Source organism: Acinonyx jubatus, chromosome D1 (assembly GCF_027475565.1).
Source record: "Acinonyx jubatus isolate Ajub_Pintada_27869175 chromosome D1, VMU_Ajub_asm_v1.0, whole genome shotgun sequence".
Taxonomy (NCBI): domain Eukaryota; kingdom Metazoa; phylum Chordata; class Mammalia; order Carnivora; family Felidae; genus Acinonyx; species Acinonyx jubatus.
Genome location: NC_069390.1, coordinates 39077319 through 39101282, shown reverse-complemented (window position 1 = coordinate 39101282; position 23964 = coordinate 39077319). Strand labels below are relative to the sequence as shown.

Sequence of the window (23964 nt, the reverse complement as noted above, 5' to 3'; positions counted from 1 at the left end):
TCAGGTCCTGGGAGGCAAACACTTTGAATCCAGTAACTCCAGGCCTCCGGGAAGGTAGCTCTTCCGGCTCAGCCTCTTCCCTGCTGTGTCTCAAAAATGGAAGAAAATATGTTTCATCGGCAAAGTGGCGAAGTGTTTCGCTTCGCCTGTGTCCTTATGCCTGAAGCCCTTAACCTCAGTCGTGCTCTGGTATTTCCATATCGACTCGGGCTACCCTGAAGTAGGCATCTCTTGTTTGCCCAGGAAAATCTTGCCGAGCGAATTGCTTCATCCGTGTGTGTCTTACTTGCGGGGAGAAATGGAGTTGTGAGGCGGAGTTACCCTCTACCTCCCACAACAGTGGCCTTAGTGGTCATGGTAGAAGTAACGGCGATAGCTAGCATTTATGGAACACGCGCTGTGTTCTAAGCCCCTCCGCTCAGTGTTTTCAATTATTAGTTATCTCGTTCGCTTCCGCAACAACCTTATGAGCGCAGTGCTGGTCCTCTCTGCATCGGGCTGCTTGAGTCACTTCCAGAGTATAAGATGCAGAAGTGGGACTGGAACCCAGGTCTCTCTGACTCTGACACCAGTGCTCTTAGATTTCGTTCTGTGCTTGTGCAGAAAACTGGCTGCAAATTTTATTTCGGTGTCACTGCTCTTTCAGACAGTGTGATTTCTGGCGTCACCGTTATTTCAGCTGTCAGGCCTCCTGAAGAGTAATGACAGGATCGAAATGGGAGGGATTGGCAAGAGCGGGCCAGCCCGAGGAAGCGCAAAGGGCATTCCAGGAAGAGGGAATAGCACACGTTAGGGCCCCGAGATGAGATGGGCTCGGCATCTCCAAGGAGCCAAAAGAAGGCTCGTGAAGCAGGAGGGTACAGAGCAGAATGGGGCTCGGGGTGGCCTGACAATACAGGTGACTTGTCACGGTTCAGAAATAGGATTGGGTGCCTGTCTCAAGCTTGAGAGAGCTGGTGTTAGGGGGGGATTGTCTTGAAGCCTCCCTGACTTCTGTTTGATGAAGCGGATAGAATGGGCCCTCATTGAATTGACTAAAGGGGGCGTAACTTCCACCTGCTCACGGATCTTCAAACCAGCTGCTGAGAGCAGAAGGTGGTGTCTAATGGGAAATACTCGGGTGTGTGTGGATTCAGGTATAAAAGCCATTCCCTGGGACAAAGGACTGGGCTCCAGGCAGCAGCTGCTGATCTCCTGCCTTGGGTCTCCAGGAAATGGTACCTCCCAGTCTGCAGACCTCCGCATCCGCAGACAGCACTCCTCTGACAGCGTCTCCAGCATCAACAGTGCCACCAGCCACTCCAGTGTGGGCAGCAACATAGAGAGTGACTCGAAGAAGAAGAAGAGGAAGAATTGGGTGAGTGTGCATCCCAAGACTTCCGTGGGTCCTAGCAGACCAGTGCCGCCCCCCCCCCCCCCCCCGAAAGAGCCCAGGCTCGCTCTTAACTTCAGAGCATAGGCCTTTGAGAGCGGACCCAAAGAAGCCTATGGATAGGTTTCTACCAAATTCAGTGCTGTGCTCAGCCAAACACCAGGACTTACGAAACCACCACCACCTTGTAGTTTTTCTGTTTCATGAGACTTTACGTGGCATACTCATCTTCCATTTCATGTACATGTTATGTCGTCATCATCCCATGCTATAGCCACAGAGTTCCAGGCACTGGAGCAAGGGTACTCTGCAGTGGTTTCTTCTTAGCTATTCTGGGGTGGAGGGTGTATGTTACCAGTTATCCCGTCATCATTGATAATCCTTATCTGCTTACTGACACAATTGACTGCTGTGACAGCGTTAAACCAACTATTCTCTAAACAATTTTTGACCGCGTCCTGTAAGTAAAAGTGTCATGGTGTAGGGGCGCCCTGGTGACTCAGTCCGTTAAGCATCCACTCTTGGTTTTGGCTCAGGTCATGATCTCACAATTAGTGATTTGGAGCCCCGTGTCAGGCTCTGCACTGACAGTGAGGAGCCTGCTTGAGATATTCTCTCTCTCTCTCTCTCTTTCTCTCTCTCTCTCTCTCTTTCTCTCTCTCTCTCTCTTTCTCTCTCTCTCTCTCTTTCTCTCCCTCTCTCTCTCTCCAAGAAAGAAAGAAACATTAAAAAAAAGTGTCACAATTTAGATGTTAGGAGTTAGGACAAGGTTTTAAAACTGGAGAGTTGTACTTCAAAACAGCCAGTTTGATAGACCCAGTTTCCAATACATTGTTTCTCCATGTTTCCATAATCCCAATGAACTGCTTGAATTTCTGTGCTGTGGTGTCTGGAGCATTTTTTTCCCATTCTCCTGGAAATATTTCGCACGCCCGCCATTTTTTTTTTTTTTAAGTAAGCTCTACCCCCACCATGGGGCTTGAACTCACCATCCTGAGATCAGGAGTTGCACAGTCCACAGACTGAGCCAGCCAGGAGCCCCCTACCCACCCAGTTTTGGTTGTGTGGAGGCTGTGGAGTTCTGAGACATTTGCTGCCCCCTGTCTTCAGCACAGGGATACCCCAGATTGATCTGAAGGGAGCTAGTGCTCAAAGGGCCCCATCTGTCAGTGCTGACCGCATCGTGTGTTCAGAGTAGCTTCAACGTCCTCATTCATCCCACATACTTCTCCCTCATTTCGTGTTATCTTGGATGGGTGGCGAGGTCTACCAATAGAAGAGTTGAGGTTTGAGTGATTTCGGTTATTGATCGCTTGCTCTGGAAGACTGTAAGGCCGGTTCAGTGCAACCCTGTCCTAATGATTAAATTTTTTCTTTGTTACTAACGGCTTTCAGTCAACTCCTTCGCCGTGCCTTTTAGAGGATTAACGTATGTTGCTGTTTCTAATATATTGTTGGTAACTGTGGTCTGACTTGATTGTCAAGGTGATGAGAGAGAATTCTTTTCTATGAAAGACAGTGTATATCCATTTTCTCCAATTCAAAAAATAAAACATATTTATTTGCTTTAAGACAGTTCCAGGTTATCGGTAGAATTGGGGAGGATGGATAATTGACACTCTCAGATCATCCCGAAGCTTAATTCTGTCTGATCTTTGCAATCTCCTCTTCCACCCGGCCTTTTACCACAGGGAGAGGCAAGGATTTAGGTTGATGGCTTGTGTACTAGATCCTTCTGTTTCTATAACTGGAAATACGGTGAAAAGCAGGAAATGGGAACTTGATCAACCACACGCTGGACATGCCATTCGTTATGGATGAAATCCTGATGGGTAAAAAAAATCCGATTAATTATTTCAGAATGGCCTGTTTCTGAATTCTTTAATGGCTAAGAAAACCTCCAGGATGTTTTCAGAAGGAAAGAAGGATTTTAGGAAAAAGGAAATCCCTTTTTTAAAAGACCTTTTTTTAAGACAAAACTTAACTTTTCAGCTCTAGAAAATACGTGCTTGTGGCTTTCAGAGAAGACCCTGCACTTTAACTCTTGATTCTCATTAGAATAAATACTCTCGTTGGACTTTTCAGATCCGTCGCATGATGTGGGGAATTTGTGAGGTACCAGTTCCCTGTACCCAATATGGCTGATGAATTTCTCACAAATAACCACTGTTTGAGTAGTAAGCGAGTGGCTAGTTCCCTGCTTGTTCTTACGCGTATGCCAGGATAGCGGGAACTCCTGAGATCTTCCAAAGGGCTGCATTGGGGCCTAGTGCAGCAGTGAAGCCCTTCTTGCTGAGAGAAGAAGACACAGACATGCCAAAAACAAGTTAAGGCGCAGAGAGATGGCTGATAAAAGACATAGGGTGAGAAGCACAGGAAGGTGAGGGCCGTCATTTCAACTAGACAAAGAAGCTGGAAGAACTCGGACTATAGGGCCTTCCAGAAGCACTAGTCCTTGCCTTTCCTCACGGAGGAAGATGCCCCTAATGCCCTGAAAGATTCACGTTCTTACCAGAAACCTCCTGTGTGTGTGGTGTTTATCATTAGCCATGTCGTGTCTGAGAAGTCCGAAGCTTTCCCTGTCACTGGCTTTCTCTGTTAAAAATTGTCTTTTTTCCTTCCCCTCCCCCATTTTTGCTTGCGTTTTCCCTGGCAGGTCAATGAGGTAAGCAAGACCACCGTTAATATCAGATACCAAGCTAACCCATCCATTGATATGACTAATCTCACCCGCATCCGCCACCATGTCTGAGCATCCTGCTTTGTTGCTGTGTAACCTCATCCTCCCGACATCCATCTGCTGAGCCAGGCTCTGTCTTGCTGTTGGCATCTAGCCTCGAAGCAGGAGTAGGCATGGAATGTCACCCACAGGTCCAGTCCTTTGAGCTGTCAGCACCAGATAACTCTTCTTCCCTTACTGCACTGATTCAAGAGAGCTGTTGGGAACCTCTGTCATTGGTTGGGGGGTGGGGGGAGTCGTGGGAGAATTAATTGCTCTTTTGTCTGCATGTCTCTGTGTTGCCGAGGCCTGGGTGTTGGGTGGCAGCCCGTGCCAGGCTGACAGTCTCGGATATTCAGTTACGCAGCTCCTTCAAGCAAGCCTTCGGGAAGAAGAAGTCCCCCAAGTCTGCATCCTCTCATTCAGACATCGAGGAGATGACAGATTCTTCGTTGCCTTCCTCGCCAAAGTTACCACACAATGGCTCCACGGGTTCCACTCCGCTGCTGAGGGGCTCTCACTCCAACTCCCTGTAAGTCTGTCTGTCAGGGACACACGCTGGGCTGATGATGCCTTTGGCCTCAAGGAACTTCCTCAAACAGGAAGGGTTAAGTGTCCTGTTAGGATACATCTGCCCCTTGGGGTCTTGTATGTTGTGTTTCATAGGACTGGGCATTTTCCACCAATGTTTCAGGACTGGAGAGGTTGAAAGAGAAAGGAATCTTCCGTTGTCCCAGTGGCGTTGCTGTAGCAGCCATGAGCAAGTTGCTTAACCTCTCTGTTTACGTTGTTTTATTTGCCAAAGTAGGATAATGGTTCTTGGCTACTTATCCTGTCCTAAGGATTGAACGAGATAAATGGATGGGAAAGAACTACAACCATCTTACTGGGAGGAAAGATGGTGTTACGCGTGTTCACAGTTTTTGCTGAAGTTCCAGTTCATTTTCGTGACAGAGCGTAAAGAGATGATGCCATTCTTCTGCGACCAAAATTTGGTGTTGACTCTTTTCTCCAAGGTCAACACTCAGCATTTGGAAGTTAAAAAAAATGGAGAAGACTCGGTGACAATTGTCTTTACCAAAGGGTTCTATCTTTGGTAAAATGATTCATCTCCATGAACTCCCCTAGTGAATTAACATACAGTGCAGTATTGGTTTCAGGAGCAGAATTCAGCGATTCATCATCACATACAACACCCAGTGCTCATCACAGCAAGTCCCCCCCCTCTTAATACCCATCCCCCATCTAGCCCATCTCCCATCCACCTACCCCTGTCGACCCGACCCTCTGTTCTCTATCGTCAAGAGTCTCTTGTGGTTTGTTTCCATCTCTTCTCTCCCTCCCTTCCCATATGGTCATCTGTTTTGTTTCTTAAATCCCACTGCATATGAGTGAAATCATAGGGTATTTGCCTCTCACTGATTGATTTATTTCACTTAGCATAATACATTCTAGCTCTATCCACGTCATTACAAATGGCAAGACTTCATTCTTTTTGATGGCTGAGTGGTTTACTGATTAACTGAAATCTACGGGCAGTAAATTTTAGATGAGTCAGTTTGTACAGAGCTCCTCGGGAGCGCCGCTGCTCCTGTTAAGTGAGATAGGCGTTTGCTCACGTGACCTTGGCTTCTCTGCTATTCCCCTTGGCAACTAGGTAGGTAGAAGGGAAGAGTCGCCAACCTCCCATGATTTCCACTGAGCACCCACTGATCGTTGCTCCATCAGAGGTATAGGGAGACAGTCCTGTGCCCCATCTAACAACAGAAGGCCCAGACTCCACAGACAGAAGTGCGTCAGGAATGGCTTGGGATGGACAAGTGGGGACGCAGGTGTCAGCTCCTGGAATAGTGAGAAAGATTACCCTTGCCCCATAGGACTGCATTCCCTTAGAGCCCATGAGTATACCAGGCCGAGAGTGAAAGACCTGGAGCTTGTGTGGTTTGCGGTACTGTTAGTAAGATGAGCCAGTACCCAGGAGAAGAGAGCTGCTGTGGCTGGGGTCCAAACAGCCACTGAGCTAGGGTTGGACAAGGGAGTGGGTCGCTGTAGACACCTCAGTTTCCTCATTGGTAAAAAGGAGATTAATTACATCTGCTTCCCTGGATCCTCGTGAGGGCCTAGTCAGACACTGTGCCTAAAGGGCCTCCTTCCTCTTCTCCTTCAGTCTCAGGAAGCCAGGTATGTGGTGCTGACTCTAAGTCCGCTTAACCGTCCAGCCGCCGGAGCTGAAGACAGCAGCACCTGCTGATGACAGCAGCCTGCATAAGTGTCCGAAGGCCAGCTTACCAGATGGGTGCATGCCCTGTGAGCAGGGGGCTCGGCCAGGTCTTTGCAGCGCACCAGCCACGTGGTCACCGTGGAAGACAGAAAGTGGAAGACAGGAAAACAGCCTAAGGCCTTGAGTCTTTAGCAGTCCCACCCACCCATGAAGTATGGCTCTGTTGGGGAGTCTCCATTTTACTTAGATTAGCAGCTCCACTGAGGACAGGGCCACAGTGCGTCTAGGCCCGTGTTCTTGTGTAAAGAATTAGGTAAATGCCCAAGAGTGTGAGTCCTATTTGACCCGCTAGGTGCCTCAGAAGTTAATAAGAGGCCAGTTGCCTGCGACACACATGCCATCATCCCAGAGCACCTCAGTTTGTCTGGCCAGGAGAAAAAGGAACTCGCCTGTTCCTTATTTGTGGATTTAAACGTTGTGTGTAACAACCCATGTAAGCGGGGCACAACTCTAGATGTTCTGAAGAGGCCTAAGGTGATGCTCACCAGAGTCCCACCCCTAGGGATTAGGGACCAGCGGGGACACCACCCAGTGTAGCTGTTTTACTTCTGAGCTTCTGCTCTGGCTCTGTGCCAGTCACCAGTTACAAGGGCGTACAAGACGGATAAAGTTCAGTTCTGGTAGACCAGGGCAAAAAGCAGACATCAAACAAGTAAATCTGAATAAACTAGAAAACAGCTCAGGGTTAGGTTAATGCTAGGAATTAAAATAGGGTGTTGGGATACGGAGTACTACAGCAACTGCAGACAGAATGGTCCGGAAAGGAGGCGACATTGCAGCTGAGATCCTCAAGACAAGAGGGACCGTTGGTTAGTTCTGGTCAGTGACCCTAGCTGCTGTAATACATGGAGTCCCAAAGCTCAGAACCCAGTTCTGAGTCGGGCAGCCTGCGTGGAAGACTCCTTCCATCTGGATCCAGCCATCCCACTGGATCTGAGTCCTTCGCTGAGTGCTCTGTGTCCAGCCAGCAGGTGAGGTGGGGGAGGGGAGAGAGTGCAGGGGTTTCTAAGAGGGGTTTCTCTTAGAGAGTTTCATGGGCCAGACCTAGAGGAGACACATGTCCTCTCTGTCCACAGTCCACTGAACAGGGTCATCCCACCCACAAGGGAAGAAATGAAATCTCCGCACCCAGGAGGGAAAGGAAATAGACTGTGGGGAGCAGGGCAGCCTTCGCCCCAGATAGTGCAAGGAGCCTCAGGTGGAGACTGGGAACAAGGGATGGCCAGTGTGTGGCCAGTGTGGCTGCGGCATGGTTAGGAAGTAGGAAAGTGGTAAGAAAGGAGGCCACGGAGATAGGCAGGGCCAGACCACGGGAGACTTTGAAGTCAAAGTAAATTTGCATCTGCTTCTATGTGTGATGGGTTATCAGCCGTTGGAGAGGTTTCTTTTGTTTGTTTGTTCTTGAAGTTTATTTAAGTAATCTGTACACACAATGTGGGGTTTGAACTCACGGCCCCGACTTCAAGAGCCACTTGCTCTAGCGACCGAGCCAGCCAGACAGCCCATTCACTGGAGAGTTTTAAGCAGGAATGTAAAATCATCTGAATTCATGTTTCACAAAGATCAGTCTCCTTTCTGTAGATAAGGAATAGAGAGGAAGGGCAACCGCATAAGAGACCAATAGCACTCTCCTCCTCATCCTCCCCACGATGGCCTGGTTCGTGTCCTTTGAGCACTCTAATCACACCCCCTTTCCCTTTCTTTGTTCTCTGCCTGGTACACTCTTCCTCTAGATATTCTCTTCCTTCATGTCTCTGTTCAGTGTTACCTTTTCAGTAATGCCTTGTCTGTGCACCTTGTGTAAAATAACGCCCCCATGACCACCAGCACTCCCCATCACCTCCCTTTCCCCTGTTTTATTTTTTACCATGGCACATACCACCACCTGACGTGTAGATTGCCCCAGGTTATTTGTTTTTTGTACCCCCCCCCCTCTGCCAACACACACACACCGCCACGCAAAAATCTACAGTATAAGCTGCATGGAGGTAGATACCATTGGATTTGTAGACGTTCAGATCGTAAGTGAAACAAATGGTAATTCATAGCACAGGTGAGTTTAAGATGTGTTCAAGAAGAAAGTTGACAGCACATGGTGATGTGGAGTGTGAGGGGAAAGAGAAGAATAATCCTCGAATATTCCTAGATTTGCAACTTGAGTACCTGGGTATGTGAAGGTATTGTTTCTTGAATCGGTAAGAGGTGCAGATGGGGCAGAGTGGGGGGAGCATCAGGAGCTCTGGTTTGGCTATTTGAAGTCAGAGCTGCTCAGGAGGCATCCACATGGACATGCCAACCAGCCTGGGACTCCTGGAGGCGTAGATCTGGTGGACATGGGCTCATAGGTGGTATTGAAAGCTGGAATCTGGAGGGTTCTCTACGGGGTTGAATGGAGATGGAAAAGAGCCAGAGGGCCAAGGACTGAACTTTGGGTGCTCTGAAGAGAAAGGAGAGCAGCCAGCGAGATGAGAGGAGGTGGGAGGAAAACCGAAGCAGAGAGAAGAAACTTCTGGTAGCCGGGTCAAGTGCTGCTGGGTGGCCAGGGAGGATGAGGAAGAGAAAGAGAGGATGCCGCACTGGGCTGTGCAGCGCTCCCAGCGGCCACTGCGAGAAGGCTCCCTCCAAACCACTCTCCCCGGAGGGATCGGGTGGGGCAGACTCTGGGCACTGCTGACCTTCTCTGACATTCCACAGCATCCATGCACACTGGAGATGTTTGTTTTGGGTCTGGTTTTCCAAAGGGTGGGCAGAGAGCAAATGCTTCTTTCCAACCTTGAAGGGTTTGTAAGAATGTGCAAATCTAGATGTGAGAGGAAGTTCAAAGAAGAAACCCGAGGCAGAGAAGTGGAGGGTGGGGTAGGGGGCTCAGAAAAGTTCCTACCCTGTGGGCGAAAGGAATGGTAACGTGGGAAGGCAGTGTTTCCCATACTGGAGGCATTTAAAATTAGGTATGCCACCAACCCTGCCTTTGGGCCAAGACAGTGGAAATTTGGGAGTATCATGTTAGGGACTGAGTAGGAGAAAATCTACATCAGGTTGCTTCAGGAAGTAGTCCATGAAGTGGATGAGCATGTATTGAGTGCCTGCTGGATATAATTCAGGAGCATGGGCTCTAGAGTTACGTAGACCCACCAGACTTGATCCTGATTTTGTCATTTTGGGGAGCGGGGAGGCTTGTTGTTATTTTTTAATGTTTATTTGTTTTTGAGGGAGAAAGATCATGAGCAGGGGAGGGGCAGAGAGAGAGGGGGACGGGATCCAAAGCGACCTCTGTGCTGACAGCAGAGAGCCCAATGCAGCACTCACACTCATGAACTGTGAGATCATGACCTGAGCCAAAACCAAGAGCCGGGCACTTAAACAACGGAGCCACCCAGCTGCCCATGATTCTGTCATTTTTAATGGGCCTGTTAATATCTCTAGGACTCCTCCCCCCCACCCACCTTTTAAAAGGAGATCATGGCAATACCTCTTCAAGGAGTCGTTAGTAGATGTAGTAAATTAAATAATACGCTTCACATGCCTGGCATAGTCGTTTGCGTATTCCATATGAATTTACTGAGCACCTGTTATATTTGATCAGTGTGATCAGACACCAGAAATGATGCAGAGAACCCTGGTCCTGGAGCAGCCAGCCATGTAGGGGGTAACCTGTTGAGTGCAACCAAATTATCAGAGATGTACAAAGGTCTAGCATGGAAGGAACCAAGGGAAAAAGTGCTGTCCTGGGCAAGAGGGATAGATAGAGACAAAAACCTAGCTGGGGCTGCTGCAGAAGAATTTAATTTTCAGGGCACATAGCCGACTCAGTCAGTGGAGCATGACACTCTGGATCTTGGGGTTGTGGGTTCAAGCCCCACGTCGTTTGGTGTAGAGATTGCTTGAAAACAAAATCTTTAAAAAAAAAAAAAAAAAACCCTTAATTTTCAACATCTCTGTGCTAAGTAGGAGGACATCCCCTCTCATTGGCCAAGCTTCACAAAGTAGCTCATGTGATACAGCCCACAGAGGTGGGTGCTGAGGAAGTCTTGTCTGTCTTGTTGAGGAAGCTTCTGGGGAAAATGTACAGATCATGTGAAGGAGACTGGGGCAAAATGCCTTGCCCTGGAGCGCCAGACGCACCCCACTGATGGTGTGAATGGAGGCTAACTGTTCTCTACAGTGAATTGGAACCTTCCAAGTCTGTGCAGGGCGTGGTTTAGCGAAGCCTGGAGTGTCACAATGGAATTTTGCTCAGACTTTACTCTCCATTTAAACCAGGAACCCGTACTTCTCTTTCAAGAAGAAACTAGTGTTTGCAAGCTCCCACTGCAAACCTTGCAAACCAGAAAGGCATGACCATTTAGTTAAACCTTACAAACTATAGCCTACTCACAGCACAGAGAGGGGTGAGGGTTGGGGGAGGGGCAAGATCTGATTTCTAGAGACATTTTCTAGCCCTCTTAGTCCCAGATCTGTTGGCCTCGGTTTGTCATGGGTATAGAATGGGAATGATCATAATATTTTCAGGAGTCAGAGTTTTTAGAAGATTTTAAAGCCAAGAAACTCCCTTGGCTACTGACAACTTTTAAAAGTAGGAGGTGGTTTTCCTCTCTTTGCATCCCTCAAATGAAAACCATTCAGGTGTAGGTCAAGAAAATAACAACAGAACAGTTTGGCTATTCAGGTGTTAAATTTTTCTTCTAGTCCTTTCTGCCCCCCAAATGCAATTACACTTCTTTCAATGATTATAAATGGTTTCCCCCTGGCAATGAACACTTCCACACCCTCAACCCGTTTTACAGGTCAGGCTTTTTTTGGCCTCAGATCCAGAATTTGGTCTTGGAGAGCAGGCTGCACAGTTATTTCTGCAGAGACCACATGTTCATCATATCTTTCAGAGATAATCAGCTTCAGCTTTGTAACTTTAGGAACATGTCCTTTTTTTTTTTTTTTTTTTTTTTTTCCAGTCTTCAGTCCAAGAAATGTCAAAGCTTCTTATTCTGGATCACCCCTCACCCCAGAACAGAACCAATGATCTTTGAAATCACCATCCTTTTTTTTTTTTTTTTTTTTCATAGAGCCACCTTTTCTAACATGGAGATTTGGTCTTCCACTTAGTGCTGACCTGCCAGGTATCCGAACAGCAAACCTGACTAATCACATAGGGAACCCAGCCTAGAAGGTGATAATGGCATATGGGTGGAAAGGACGACACTGAAAAATGCCGTTGCTCAATTTTCACCTAAAACTGGCTTCTGTATCCTATCACCCTGTCTGCTGACTGTGCACGATGTTTCCCTTCCTTGCTGAGAGCTTATGAAGCAGTGTGGAAGGGTGGAGGAAGGAAGGAATGTTGTTCTCTCAAGACACTTTCAAAAGACTGAGTTTCAGAATGTGACCAAAAATAGACTAACTCCCTCCACAGGAATCTTTAGGTTACTTTCATTTGGGGGCAAATAAAAATCATTCCTCAGCTTTCTGACCTTAGAGTGTCTAATCTTTAAAACAGACAGTTGACCTTCCTTCTCTGAGTGGGTTCAGATCTCAAGGAGCCTGTGGTGTCATTAAAGGGGCCCAGCTGGGTACACATTAGAGGGGGGGGTGGTTTCAAGCCCCAAAGGTTACTACTCCCTTTGGCCAGCTCCGGCTTATCCCAGATTATTGGAACTTTGTCGAAAGGCACACCAAAGCCATTCTGAGTGTCAGAGCTCTGCAAGGGAAGATGGTAATACAATCTGTGAATTTCAGGTGCTTTGATCTTATTGCCTCCAGGAAGCACTGGGAAGATGGTTAGACAGGGTCACTGCTGCACGGACCTGCTGATGGATGTGGACCAGTGGTCAGTGGAGGACTGGAGGGAGATGAACTCAGAGCTGTTCTCATCAGTAACACCCACCCCCCTTCCCTAGAATTTCAGAGTGCATGGATAGTGAAGCCGAGACAGTCATGCAGCTCCGAAATGAGCTGAGAGACAAGGAGATGAAGCTGACAGACATCCGCCTAGAAGCCCTCAGCTCCGCACACCAGCTCGACCAGCTCCGGGAGGCCATGAACAGGATGCAGGTGAGCCCGGGAGCATGGGCTGGGCCCAAGGCTGTCTGGGGAGGGAGTGGCAAGAGGCTGCTCTCTGCCAAGCTAGGGCTGCAGACCATTGCAGCCCTCTGCTTTCCCAGCCTCTTTCTCTCTTTTCTCTTTCTTTTCCAAAGCAGCGAGGCTCCTCCTCTTTTCATGTCCTCCCGGATATTGCCCAAAGATGAGTCTTTTCAAGGTATAGGAGGAACCATACGTCTCCCCTTTGTGTAACTTTCAGTGGCTCTGCCATGGGCTCTTGCAAGTGTATTTATTTATTTTTGAGAGAGAGCAAGCTGGGGAGGGGCAGAGAGAGGAAGAGAAAGGATCCCAAGCAGGCTCCGCACTGCCGGCACAGAGTCTGACATGGGGCTTGAACTCACAAACCGTGAGATCATGACCTGAGCCAAAACCAAGAGCCGGATGCTCAGTCTACTGAGCCACCCAGGCGCCCCCCCCTTTTTGCTCATAATCTACTACCCACCTATTCACAGTTCCACTTTCCAGACTCAACTCAATGGCCAGAGGGAGCCCCTGCTCCCTTTGGCTGCCCAGGGATTTCTGTTTCATCTAGTTCCCTCCACAAGGATCTCTTTCTGCACATCTGAATTGGACCCTTTCCTCAAAGTTGAGCCTCTTACTCTGCAAAGTTTTCCCAGGCCCTGCATTCTGGAAGCGTTAGTGCCCTCGTCTGAATTCCTATAGATTTGTTCTTACAACCCCTTGCCTTCCATCATGGATTGGAAGGCATTTGGGTCTTTTAGCCTTTTTTTTTTTTTTTTTTTTTTTTTTTTTTTTTTTTTTTTGCATCCCTTTCTCAGGCTGTAGCACCCATGCTTTGCACATAGTAGGGTTTTCTCTAAATATTCATAAAAATGAAAGAGCCCTGTGGGCTCTGCCGAACGGGACCTCACTGGAGGACAGCATTTTCCAAAGGGGGTTCCATGGAACACTTGTTCCAGGAGAGGCTCAGCGAAAGGAGAACTCCTTGATCAACTGTGTTTAGGGTTGCTACACGTTGTGTGCCCCTCTGAGCTCCCCAGTGCAGAGGAGTTCATAAAGCCTCTGAGTCCTGCAGGAAAGACACCTGTCAAGCCCAGAGTCACTCAAACCTCTTAGATTGTAGGCCCCTTTTTCACTTAGGACTCGGGCAGCAGACTCTGGGAAACATTTCTGAGTTCTTTTCACAGGCCATCTCTCTGAAAGGATGGCCCTTGCCCTGCCAGACAGGTCTTGTATATATGCAAACAGTAAGCACAGCCGAATCTCTCTGGCAGTGTGACTGACAGCCTCGGCTGGGGTACCCACTTGATCCCTGCAGGGAACCTTCCGATTCCTCCTCCAGAATAAGGCTCGTCCGTGTTACCTCCACCTAGTAAGTGAACCTCTCCCTTACTCTTCGCAGAGTGAGATAGAGAAGCTGAAAGCTGAGAACGACCGGCTAAAGTCGGAGTCTCAAGGCAGCGGGTGCAGCCGGGCGCCCTCCCAGGTGTCGCTCTCCGCCTCCCCTAGGCAGTCCATGGGCCTCTCCCAGCACAGCTTGAACCTCACCGAGTCAACCAGCCTGGGTGAGTGGCATCACGGGACTGGGGGCAGGTCGGGGCCTGCAGCTGGCACTCCACTCTCCAAGCAAGAGCCCCGAGATAAGCAGGTGAACAGATCAAATGGAGAGGCAACAGGCGTGTGTGCACTTGGGGTGTGTGTGTGTGTCTGGGTGTGCGTCTGCTACCAACATGAGCCCAGCCGTTAGACTGCTGTCATGCTTTGCTCCAGTGCCCCGAATTCTCCAAGCCACACGCTTGGATCCTCTCGTCCACCATGTTGAGTTCCGTTTGATCCATTTGAAGAGGCTGTGACCTGCAAGCCGAATGCTGCATAGAAACCCCGTAGTAGCAGGTCCCAGTTGGGGCAATGGCTTGGTGTACGTACGGTCTTCCCGCCTTCAGGATGGATTCCAGGCCGGCACCGTAACTAGCCAACACGATCTAGGTTTTCTTTGTAAGCATATTGAGGCTGACGCTTTGATTTCTTACCCATGATGCTGCGTTGCTGTCGTTTTGGTTGAGCCTCTGCCTCGCACTTCCATTTGGCAAGGTACATCGTCAGCCTGCTGGCTCCTCGGTCGGTCCACTGTTGGTTTCTGTGGTTGCATTCTCCATTCCGCCCTCCCCCCTTCCCCGCACCCTGACACCTGGTTTGTCCCGCTGCCGTGCGGACAAGCAGCGGGGGTGTCAGGAAGCCGGCTTTGCTGTCCCCATGTGCCTAAGGCTGTTGATGTTTTCCATTCGCAGACATGTTGCTGGATGACACTGGTGAATGCTCGGCTCGGAAGGAAGGAGGCAGGCATGTTAAGATAGTTGTCAGCTTTCAGGAGGAAATGAAGTGGAAGGAGGTTAGTTGGATCCCTTTCCCTGCTCTGCTTGTCCCTTCCCCCAGGTAGAACTACCTAGCTTAGTGATGTCATCATCAAACCGGATCACCTCAGCACCTGAGGTGATCTGGAAGTACTACTAACCCCTTCCTTCACTAACCATAATCCCCAGCAGCATCTTGACACAATTAAAGGGAGCAAACGGCTCTTCCCTCCCTCTCTTGTTTGCAAAGTCTAATAAAGGGTGCTAAAAATATTCCCCTGCTGCCTTTCCACGGAACCAACTAAACACTGCCATCAGTCAGAAATGGCCTTTCTGAGGTCATTTGTTCCTAAAGCACTTCTGAGGCAGCTAAGCACCGTGAGCACAGAAGGCACAGAAGCAAACTGACCAATCCCAGCTGACCCGAGAGCACCCATTTTGCCCGGTGTTCAGAGACTGCGGAGAACGTGGGAGACTGAGGTGGCCCGGTGACACACGTGGCTAAAAGTGAAGCCAGTGGGGCGTCCTGACTCCCCGAAGCTGAGGAATCTCAGTTTTCTGAGGAGTTTCTGTTCTCTTCCAGAGTCTGAGGAGGCCACACCCGCACTAGGGACTATTTTGGGGTAGGGGTGGGGGTTGACAAAGTTCATTTTTAGTCACTGATTAAATCCAAATGACCATCTCATATAAGTGGAGAAAGACTTCACAAGTCGCTATTTCAAGTCCTCTTCAGTTTTTTGTTGGATGTTTCTTAGCATTCTCGCCAACACACTATTTGTAGTCTCGGAGTGTTAGGGAACCCACGGTGCCCACCGAAACAAAGCGTGTGCGGCCAGACTTTCTTTGCCAGAGGATTCCGCTGTGTGGCTGGCCCTTGAGTCTTACGGGAGGGGATAGGCCCAGAGTTTGGAGCTGCCAGTGATTTTCTCATCATCTAGCCTAAAAAAGATCCAATACATATAAAGAGCTCCATTTTCAGAGCTTGACTAGTGATAGGACTATCAGGGGAAAATCCATTCTTGGAACATTCTTGTAAAAAAAAGAAATCAGGGGATACCTGTGGATTTGCATCATTCTCGTGGTCCTCAACAGGAACAGGTAAATTGTACATTTCACAAAAGTTTGAGTCCCTCTTAAAAATTGGATCACCACAGCATCCAGATGAAGTTGGTTGACCAGATGATGTCACCTCAGTTTACAACTGAGAAACATAATGCCTGAGCATCACTTACTTAAGATTACAAGGGAGCTGGGGAGGCCAGATCTTCTCACTGCAAGGCCGGTGCTCTTTTCTCTGCTGATTTTGCTTAATTGCCACATATGCCACTGTCCCCCCACCCCCTGCTGCCACCCTCATATTTCTGTATCCTTATGAGCATGTCAGATCTAAGATTTTAAAATCCAACAAAACGGAATGTTCTATTAGTTTTTGTTACTGTCGTGATTAGTTAGCCCTGACCATGCAGAGCCCTGGGCACACAAATTCAAAAGAAAGAGAAAAAGAGTATTTTTTTATGAACTTCCCAGAGTTTTGTTTTCTGAATCGAGTATGTTTTAATTAGCAGAAAAGCAATACACGTTCTTAAAAAGAAGACAAAAATTGAACATACTCTATCCTGAGGGAGTTTAAGATTTGGCAAGGAGACAAACTTGACTTACAAGTAAGACATAGATACCTAAAAATAAACAAGTATAGAAGATATCAATATATAAGTTACGTACGGAACCACCGAAGCATGTCAGCTCTGAGCCTGGTGGATTAATCATTGAAGGCTTCTTAGAAGAGGTGAGTTTGCAAGCAAGGTTTGGAAAGGGAGAGATGGCAGATAGGAGAGGGGAAAGCATTCCAGGCAAGGGATGTGATCTACGCACCTACACAAGGTATACCTTTGGTAGAAGGTCCTAGATTCCAGAGAAGAGATCCTCTTTTCCTGACCCACGGATTGGTATTTTTGCAGTGGGGCGGGGAAAGATTTAAGACCGTTGCATTCGATCTAAGTTTAATCGTAATCTGGTGTTAAAACAAATAGGACTTTTATTTCCCTCTCAAACCATTGGTGGAGTTCTAAGGCAATCTGAGTCCTTGCTAACGTGTGTCAAAAAAGATTCACCTGTTTTTCCCCTGCATACATTTCCTTACCCTTAGGATTCCAGACCACACCTCTTTCTTATTGGCTGCATTGGAGTTAGTGGCAAGACGAAGTGGGATGTGCTCGATGGGGTGGTTAGACGACTCTTCAAAGTAAGTGTCTAAGAAGACAGCTGCAGTAGTCTGCCTGAAGTGGGTGCCTGGGCTCAGGGAGGGAAGGGGCGGTCTGTGTCCCGAACCTGGCCACTTCTTGGGCCTGCTCCCCACCCCATCCTTGTGTTGCTGGCTGGGACTTGTCCCCTGGCACTCAAGTAATAGGAAAATGGTAAGTACAGACTGATGATTGCCCACACTGTTCTTGGATACCCTTGGCAGTGATTGGCCAGCCAGCGAGGGTCATCTCCCCAGCCTTAATCGAGTATTTGAGCCTCTTGTGGTGAGCTGCTTATGTTCAAATTCTCCCTTCACCTTAGAAGCGTGTCCTGTTGAATACGCTTTGGAGTGAGTGCCCTGTGGCCAAAGCTAAAACGTCAAATTTCCATTCTTCATTTCGGGAGGATTTGACCTGACTTGCCCAGCATCCTTGCCAACACTGCAGAGTCTGTGATCTGTGCTTCATGTAACATTAACATCTCATCAATGGCCAGAGTCAAGGATATCGGCATAGTTATTTTTGTAGTTGTTCTACTGGAGTGGGTGGGTGTTTGTCACAGGAGAGATAACTAATGAGTCCTGAAGTGAACCTTCAATCACAAGGTGGTTTTGGAAGAAGCTTTTCATGCATGTTTTTTCTATCGTCCTGAAGTGAGTCAGCAATCCTATGTGTTCATTAATCATATCCCCTGAGCAATAATGGTAACCTATATTTTTGGTGCTAGAGGTCATGCTAACATAACCCCAATGTATCTTCAGGCCTGTGAGGAAGGTCCTATTAGTTTCCCACTTAAAGAGGAGGAAAGTGAGGCTCAGATCACGTCACTTGCCCAAGGTCGTGGACCTAGAAGTCAACCACCTTGGTCTACTTGAGCTGGTCTGACTTCAAAACCTGACTTAACTAGTATACTCCAGTCTTTTTCTAGCATCTGGTTTCAGCTGGTTTCACACACAGGAACTTCTGTTCTCTGACCAGAGATCATTCCCCATCTCGGCAGGCTGCAGAAATGTGACTGGGCAAGAGATGTGAGTGGCTGAGGGCAACCCACTCCTGCTGCCTAGAGCCAAAACCTTAATTCTGCTGATGGGCAGTCGGGACATCCTTGGATCAAAACGACCAACAGTTTGGGCTGAAAAGAGCCTGTTGGGGCATCATATGTGAGGAAGTGAGACCATTAAAGGTAGAGAGGCCTGTTACCAGCATTTCACATCAAGTCATTGTCCAGCCACCACCTAGCCCATGGACCTTTGGTCCAAGTTCACTGACCTAAAACCTTTTGGTCACTTACCTCAGAGGGAACACCTTCCAAATTAAACCCAACTTTTCCTGTTTAAAGATCAGGAGCTGTTTTTTTTTCTTGCAGCCCCGGGGCTTGTTCCCTTTGTCATCGGTGTAGTCTTTGTCCTGAGCCAAGGAAAGGGGCCAGTGGAGGGATTTCTTGTCAGAATTACTTTCTCGTGCATTTTCCAGCACTACTCACAGGCCCTGGCACCTTAAGGACTTCAGCTGAACTGACGCAACGCAGCCTAAGTTTTCCTTGCTTGGTTCATCCAGACTAAACGTTCACGATTGTGCTAGGGCTCCCCCCACATCACTAACCAAATAAATCTGTACTTTAAGAGGCCTGTGATACTTGGGAATCATCCCCATGGAAAGCCAGCTCTTCTCACCTCGTTCCACAGCTCGGTTTCAACCCAGGCGTCAACTGAGAAAGAAAATGACCATAAATCACCCAAGGAAAACATGAGTCATGGGCAGATTCTAGCCACATCTTTGATAGGGTCTTGATTTTATTCTTCCCAGGAGTACATCATTCACGTCGACCCCGTGAGTCAGCTGGGGCTGAATTCAGATAGCGTTCTGGGCTACAGCATTGGGGAAATCAAGCGCAGCCACACCTCGGAGACCCCCGAGCTTCTTCCCTGTGGCTATCTGGTCGGAGAGAACACGACCATCTCCGTGACTGTCAAAGGTAACTCGGCCGATTGTGGAGGTCGGAGTTTTCAAGAATTGAGCTTTTGTCTTGTGACTTGGCAAAACATGGTTGGAAATCATGGCCACAGTTTTGTTTGCACATGTGTGGGGGGGGGGGTTGGTTTCTCCTCCCCCACCCCCGCCCCACTGCAACCGCAGTCATTCTTACCTAAGCAAGTTGAACGGTTTTTTAGCTTTTTCAACCACCACCGGAAACAAACAATTTTAGTTTATTGCCGAAATTATATAACAAAACGTCCCATTAGCCTTCTGACTCTAAGATGATGGAATCTTAATAACCCTGCTGAAGTGGGGCTCCACCAATACCAGTGGACTCCTCTTGCCAGCTAGCCTTGGACATGGTCCCATTCTATGGATGGGAGCCACAATCTGCTCTAGAGGCATTGCTCAGAGCACTCTGATGAAATTTCTGAAGCTCTTGCCCACACACAGTGCTGCTGGTGCTTCCGATTGCCTCATCACCTCGGATGTTAAGCCCCAGGCCAAAGTGTATTCCGTGGAACTCTAGGCCCACAAAGTATCTTGTGGGGGAAAAAACAGTGTCGTGGCCAAATAAGTCTAGAATACTACATCATTATACCCATTTGGATGTAGGGGCAGAAAGAGAAGAATGTGCTGGTGCACTGACTCTATAATTTAATACACTAACTCTTGCCGTTAAAAAGGCTGTTTGATCCAGTCTGACACCAATGTATTTGAGTGCAACCCCCTTTTTTCCCTGTATTTTATGAACCCACAAAGAATAGATTAATAAACAGTATATGAGGCTCAGCATTCAGGTTGTCCCATTTCTTAATTCCCTGGAAGGCACAGCTCTTGACTGGAGTTTTAACAGTGCACTTTTGGGGTGGTTTGATGCAAGCTTTGTTTCCTGGTTGCAAGGTTTTCCAGAAGCACCTCACCATTCCTTATCAGCAAAAATCTATATGCTTGCTCTGACGATGGCGAGCTGTCTGTTACTACTCCTTGAGCCTCACCCACAACCTTCTTATCTGGCTAGCAAGCGAAATTGCACAAACGTGGTCTCAGGCTGTAAGTGACAGAAACCTACCCCAAACTAGCTTTATCAAAAAAGGAAATGCACCTGGAAAATCCTGGAATACGCTTCAAACACTGCTGGGTCCAGGTATCCCAGGAGTGCCATCGGAGCCAGACCCGCCTCAGCCTTGCGTATTATCTGAGTTCTCTGCATGTGGCTGCTAAAATGGCCCTGGTAGCCCTGATAAATCCTTCTGGCTTGGGATTCACCAAGAAAGAGAATGTCCTTCTGGAAAGGTATGACAGAAAATCCTTACAGGTGATTCTGGCCCACCTGGGTCAAATGGCCATCACCGAACCAGTTATTATGACCAGGGAGATGGTTTGGCCCAGCCTGGCCCCACGTTCGCCCCTTGGTGGCTGAAGGTGCTGGGTCGGCCCCTCTTGAACCACCTTGAACAAGCCCCCCATGAGAAAGACGAGTCCTGCTATAAGGGGCAGGAGGAGGGGGGACCAGGCACACCGAAACAACGCTTCAAGGAAAGCCTCTTATGTCACCGGTTCAAGCCGTGTCTCATCCACGCTGGTGAGCACACGTCGTCACTTGTAGGCGACAGCTACAGGCATTGAGGGGCGAAAGAAGTGATCCACTGCAGGGACCAGACCTTTGCACAGATGGTGACAAGGCGGTCTGCCGCAGTGGAACGTGCCACTCCACCACGGAGCCCGGCCTGCCACTGTCAGCACACCAGGTTGTTCAGCATCTCGAGGCATCAGCTCAGGTTTATTTACTTAATTTACTTTTATTTTTTAGAGAGAGAGTATGAACAAAGGAGAGAGGCAGAAGGAGAGAGAGAGAGAATATCAAGCAGGCTTCATGCTCAGAGCAGAGCCCGATGTGGGGCCCAATCCTACAACCCTGGGATCATGACCTGAGCCAAAATCAAGAGTCAGACGTTCACCCGACTGAGCCACCCAGGTGCCCCAGCTCAGGTTTATTTTTAAGTGACACCTGACTCTTCTGTTTTCTGGTGGCGCTTGAAACTTACGCCTTCAAGGCATGATAAACCACGCAAGGGTTTGAGCCAAGAGGTCCGTGGGCTGTGGATGGTCCACCTAAGTGGTACCAGAGGCAGGGATGTGACTGAGCATGCCTGAAGTGAGTTCATCTGCAGAATAGTCACTCCCAGGGGGTTTTAGGGCAAAAGACCAAAAGAGCAGCCTATATGTAGAGAGAGTTGTTTTTGTGGGTTTTTTCCTCCCTTACTATTAAGTTTAGACGAGAGACCTTACACTCTGCACTTCGCACCAAGTTTGAGCCAGTATAGATTACACTGAACTCAGTACCAGGAAAGTCTCGGGCCTATACCCAGAAGCCAAGTCATTCAGGAACCTCCACCTTGGTCATTCTGGAATAGTCCCTTGCATTTAGGGACTGTTCTCGGTTAGGGGAGGATTAGAGACAAGCATATAAATGCATTTGAGGGGTCTGTTTGCAGTGAATTATTATGTGGAAGGAAGATGCTATTATAAAATCGAGTAAATGGGGGAACCTGCCTGGCTCAGTCGGTAGAGCATGTAACTCTTGTCACAGGTTGTGAGTTGAAGCCCCACACTGAGTGTAGAGATTACTTAAAAATAAAATCTTTAAAAAATAAAATAAGAAAGAATAAATGCTCTTCTTTTTTTTTTTTCACATACGTATACTGGTTTTCTTGAGGTGAGTTTTAACAGAATTGCCTTAGGTTTCAGACAGGTAACCTTGGATGGACCTTCTTTTGAGAATGGTATCAAGACAATAACTCTTTTTAAAAAGCCAACAGCGGGGCACCTGGGTGGCTCAGTCAGTTAGGCGGCTGACTTCGGCTCAGGTCATGATCTCGCGGTCCGTGAGTTCGAGCCCCGCGTCGGGCTCTGTGCTGACAGCTCAGAGCCTGGAGCCTGTTTCAGATTCTGTGTCTCCCTCTCTCTGACCCTCCCCCGTTCATGCTCTGTCTCTCTCTGTCTCAAAAATAAATAAACGTTAAAAAAAAAAAATTATATAAAAAAAAAAGCCAACAGCCCTGATTGGTGGAGATGTCTCAGGTAGGAGAAGAGAAGAATGCATTTCCTCTTGACTTTGAGACTCAGAGGTCTTAGCATCGTAGCCTTTGCCTGCCGATCATCATATCCCCGAATCAAATTGCATTTCTTTGTTTTAAAGATGAAAGCGTTGCTGCCTTTGTGGCGTATGTGAGTGTGGGCAGCAGTGGCACGCGGGAGCAAACAGGGTGACAGGGCAACCCCTGGGGTCCTGGCAGACACGGGAGACCCAGGTTTGGTTTGGGCAAACCCCAGTGGGTAAATCCAGACAGCCAAGCAGAGCCCAGTCTTAGGAACTCTGCAGAGGACAGACGGGGGCCCAAGGGCCCGGATGTTAAAGTGGAGTCTGCGTCCAGCCAGGGGCTGGGGCACGTGGTACTCGTGATCAGGGAGCAACGGCCACTTGTGCCCAGCCTGCCACGTACCTGGGTGGGCAGCGGTCTCCAGACGAGTGGCTGCCACGGAAAAAGATAGGCTGTCCCAGGTGGCAAGTGCAGAGCTTCCCCGGGGCTTCAGACGCTTCCCGTCCCTCTCCCCAACGCAGGGCTCGCGGAGAACAGCCTGGACTCGCTGGTGTTCGAATCCCTGATCCCCAAGCCCATCCTGCAGCGCTACGTCTCCCTGCTGGTGGAGCACCGGCGGATCATCCTCTCCGGCCCCAGCGGCACCGGGAAAACCTACCTGGCCAACCGGCTGTCCGAGTACCTGGTGCTTCGGGAGGGACGGGAGCTGACAGACGGCGTCATCGCCACCTTCAACGTGGACCACAAGTCCAGCAAGGTGAGGCGGTCATCCAGAGGCTGCTGTTTGGCCCCTTCAGAACTGTTGATGCAGAGCACCTAGATGGCTCGGTCGATTAGGCGTCCGACTTCGGCTCAGGTCGTGATCTCGCAGTTCATGGGTTCGAGCCCCGCATCGGGCTCTGTGCTGACAGGAGCCTGGAGCCTGCTTCTGATTCTGTCTCTCTCTCTCTCTCTCTGCTCTTCTCCTGCTTGTGCTCTGTCTCTCTCAAAACGAAATAAACATTAAAAAAAAAAGAAAAAAAGAACTGTTAATGCCACTGCCACCCTGATGGGAAATCAGCATTTCCTCTGTGTTCTCCCTTGGTGGTTATGAAAGCCTGGTGAAGGAAGTCACGGTGGGGGAGCAGAAAGGAAGGCTTTCATCCACAGCTTCAGTGAAAAGCGCCATCTGTAAGGCGAGCTGGCTCATTCCTCACTCGTCCGCTATGAGCCGCGTATGAAGCTCAGTGTTAGTAGGTCTTTAGGTTCGCCCCCAATGCATCTATTGTAGTTTACCAAGAACTTGTCACGTGCCATCTCGGTGCTGTCGTCTCTCCCAAATGTAACGTCTTCAGGAACAGCGATGACACTAATAATAACAACAGCTCACATCACACACTGCTTGCCATGACCAGCAAACTGACTGCCTTACAGCAGTATCCTCACAGGAGAGGTTGTTGTTACCTTGGTATCACAGAAGAGGAACCTGAGCCTTGAGGCAGGTGGCCATGTGCCTAGGACCCCTTGAATGGTACAGGGCAGTGGACTAGGGCTCAAGTCGGAGTCTTAGACTCTAGAGCTAGCGGATGGGCTCAATCCTGCTTCATGGGGACCAGTGGAGACGTTTAGACCTAGGCCCGGGCGAGGGTTGGGAAATGTTTTCTCAAACTTGATCACTGTTCAACACAGTGGGAGGTGATGGATGGTTCGCTCTGGCTGGCCCTGAGTCAAAGGTGATTGGGAAATGACTCTTCTGCCTTGAATCACCTGGCATGCTCAAAGATGTAGATTCCTAGACCTCATTCCCAGATGATTGCTTTCAGTAGGTTGAATGGGACCCAACTGGCCAGGAAATTGTGCCAGCTCAGTCTCTTCCTCCTCCTCTTC

At 48.7% G+C, this 23964-nt stretch overlaps 1 protein-coding gene across 2 annotated transcripts in view; it reads left to right on the top strand.

Annotated features, from left to right (window-relative positions):
* NAV2 (neuron navigator 2) overlaps positions 1-23964 on the top strand; it is a 394263-nt gene that overhangs the window by 353932 nt on the left and 16367 nt on the right. For both annotated transcript variants that reach the window (XM_053203382.1, XM_053203383.1), the window contains 8 exons: positions 1212-1357; positions 4451-4623; positions 12264-12417; positions 13829-13991; positions 14715-14815; positions 16924-17019; positions 18824-18992; positions 22620-22855. In XM_053203382.1, the coding sequence (XP_053059357.1) occupies positions 1212-1357; positions 4451-4623; positions 12264-12417; positions 13829-13991; positions 14715-14815; positions 16924-17019; positions 18824-18992; positions 22620-22855 (1238 nt within the window). The remainder of the gene's footprint in view (positions 1-1211; positions 1358-4450; positions 4624-12263; positions 12418-13828; positions 13992-14714; positions 14816-16923; positions 17020-18823; positions 18993-22619; positions 22856-23964) is intronic.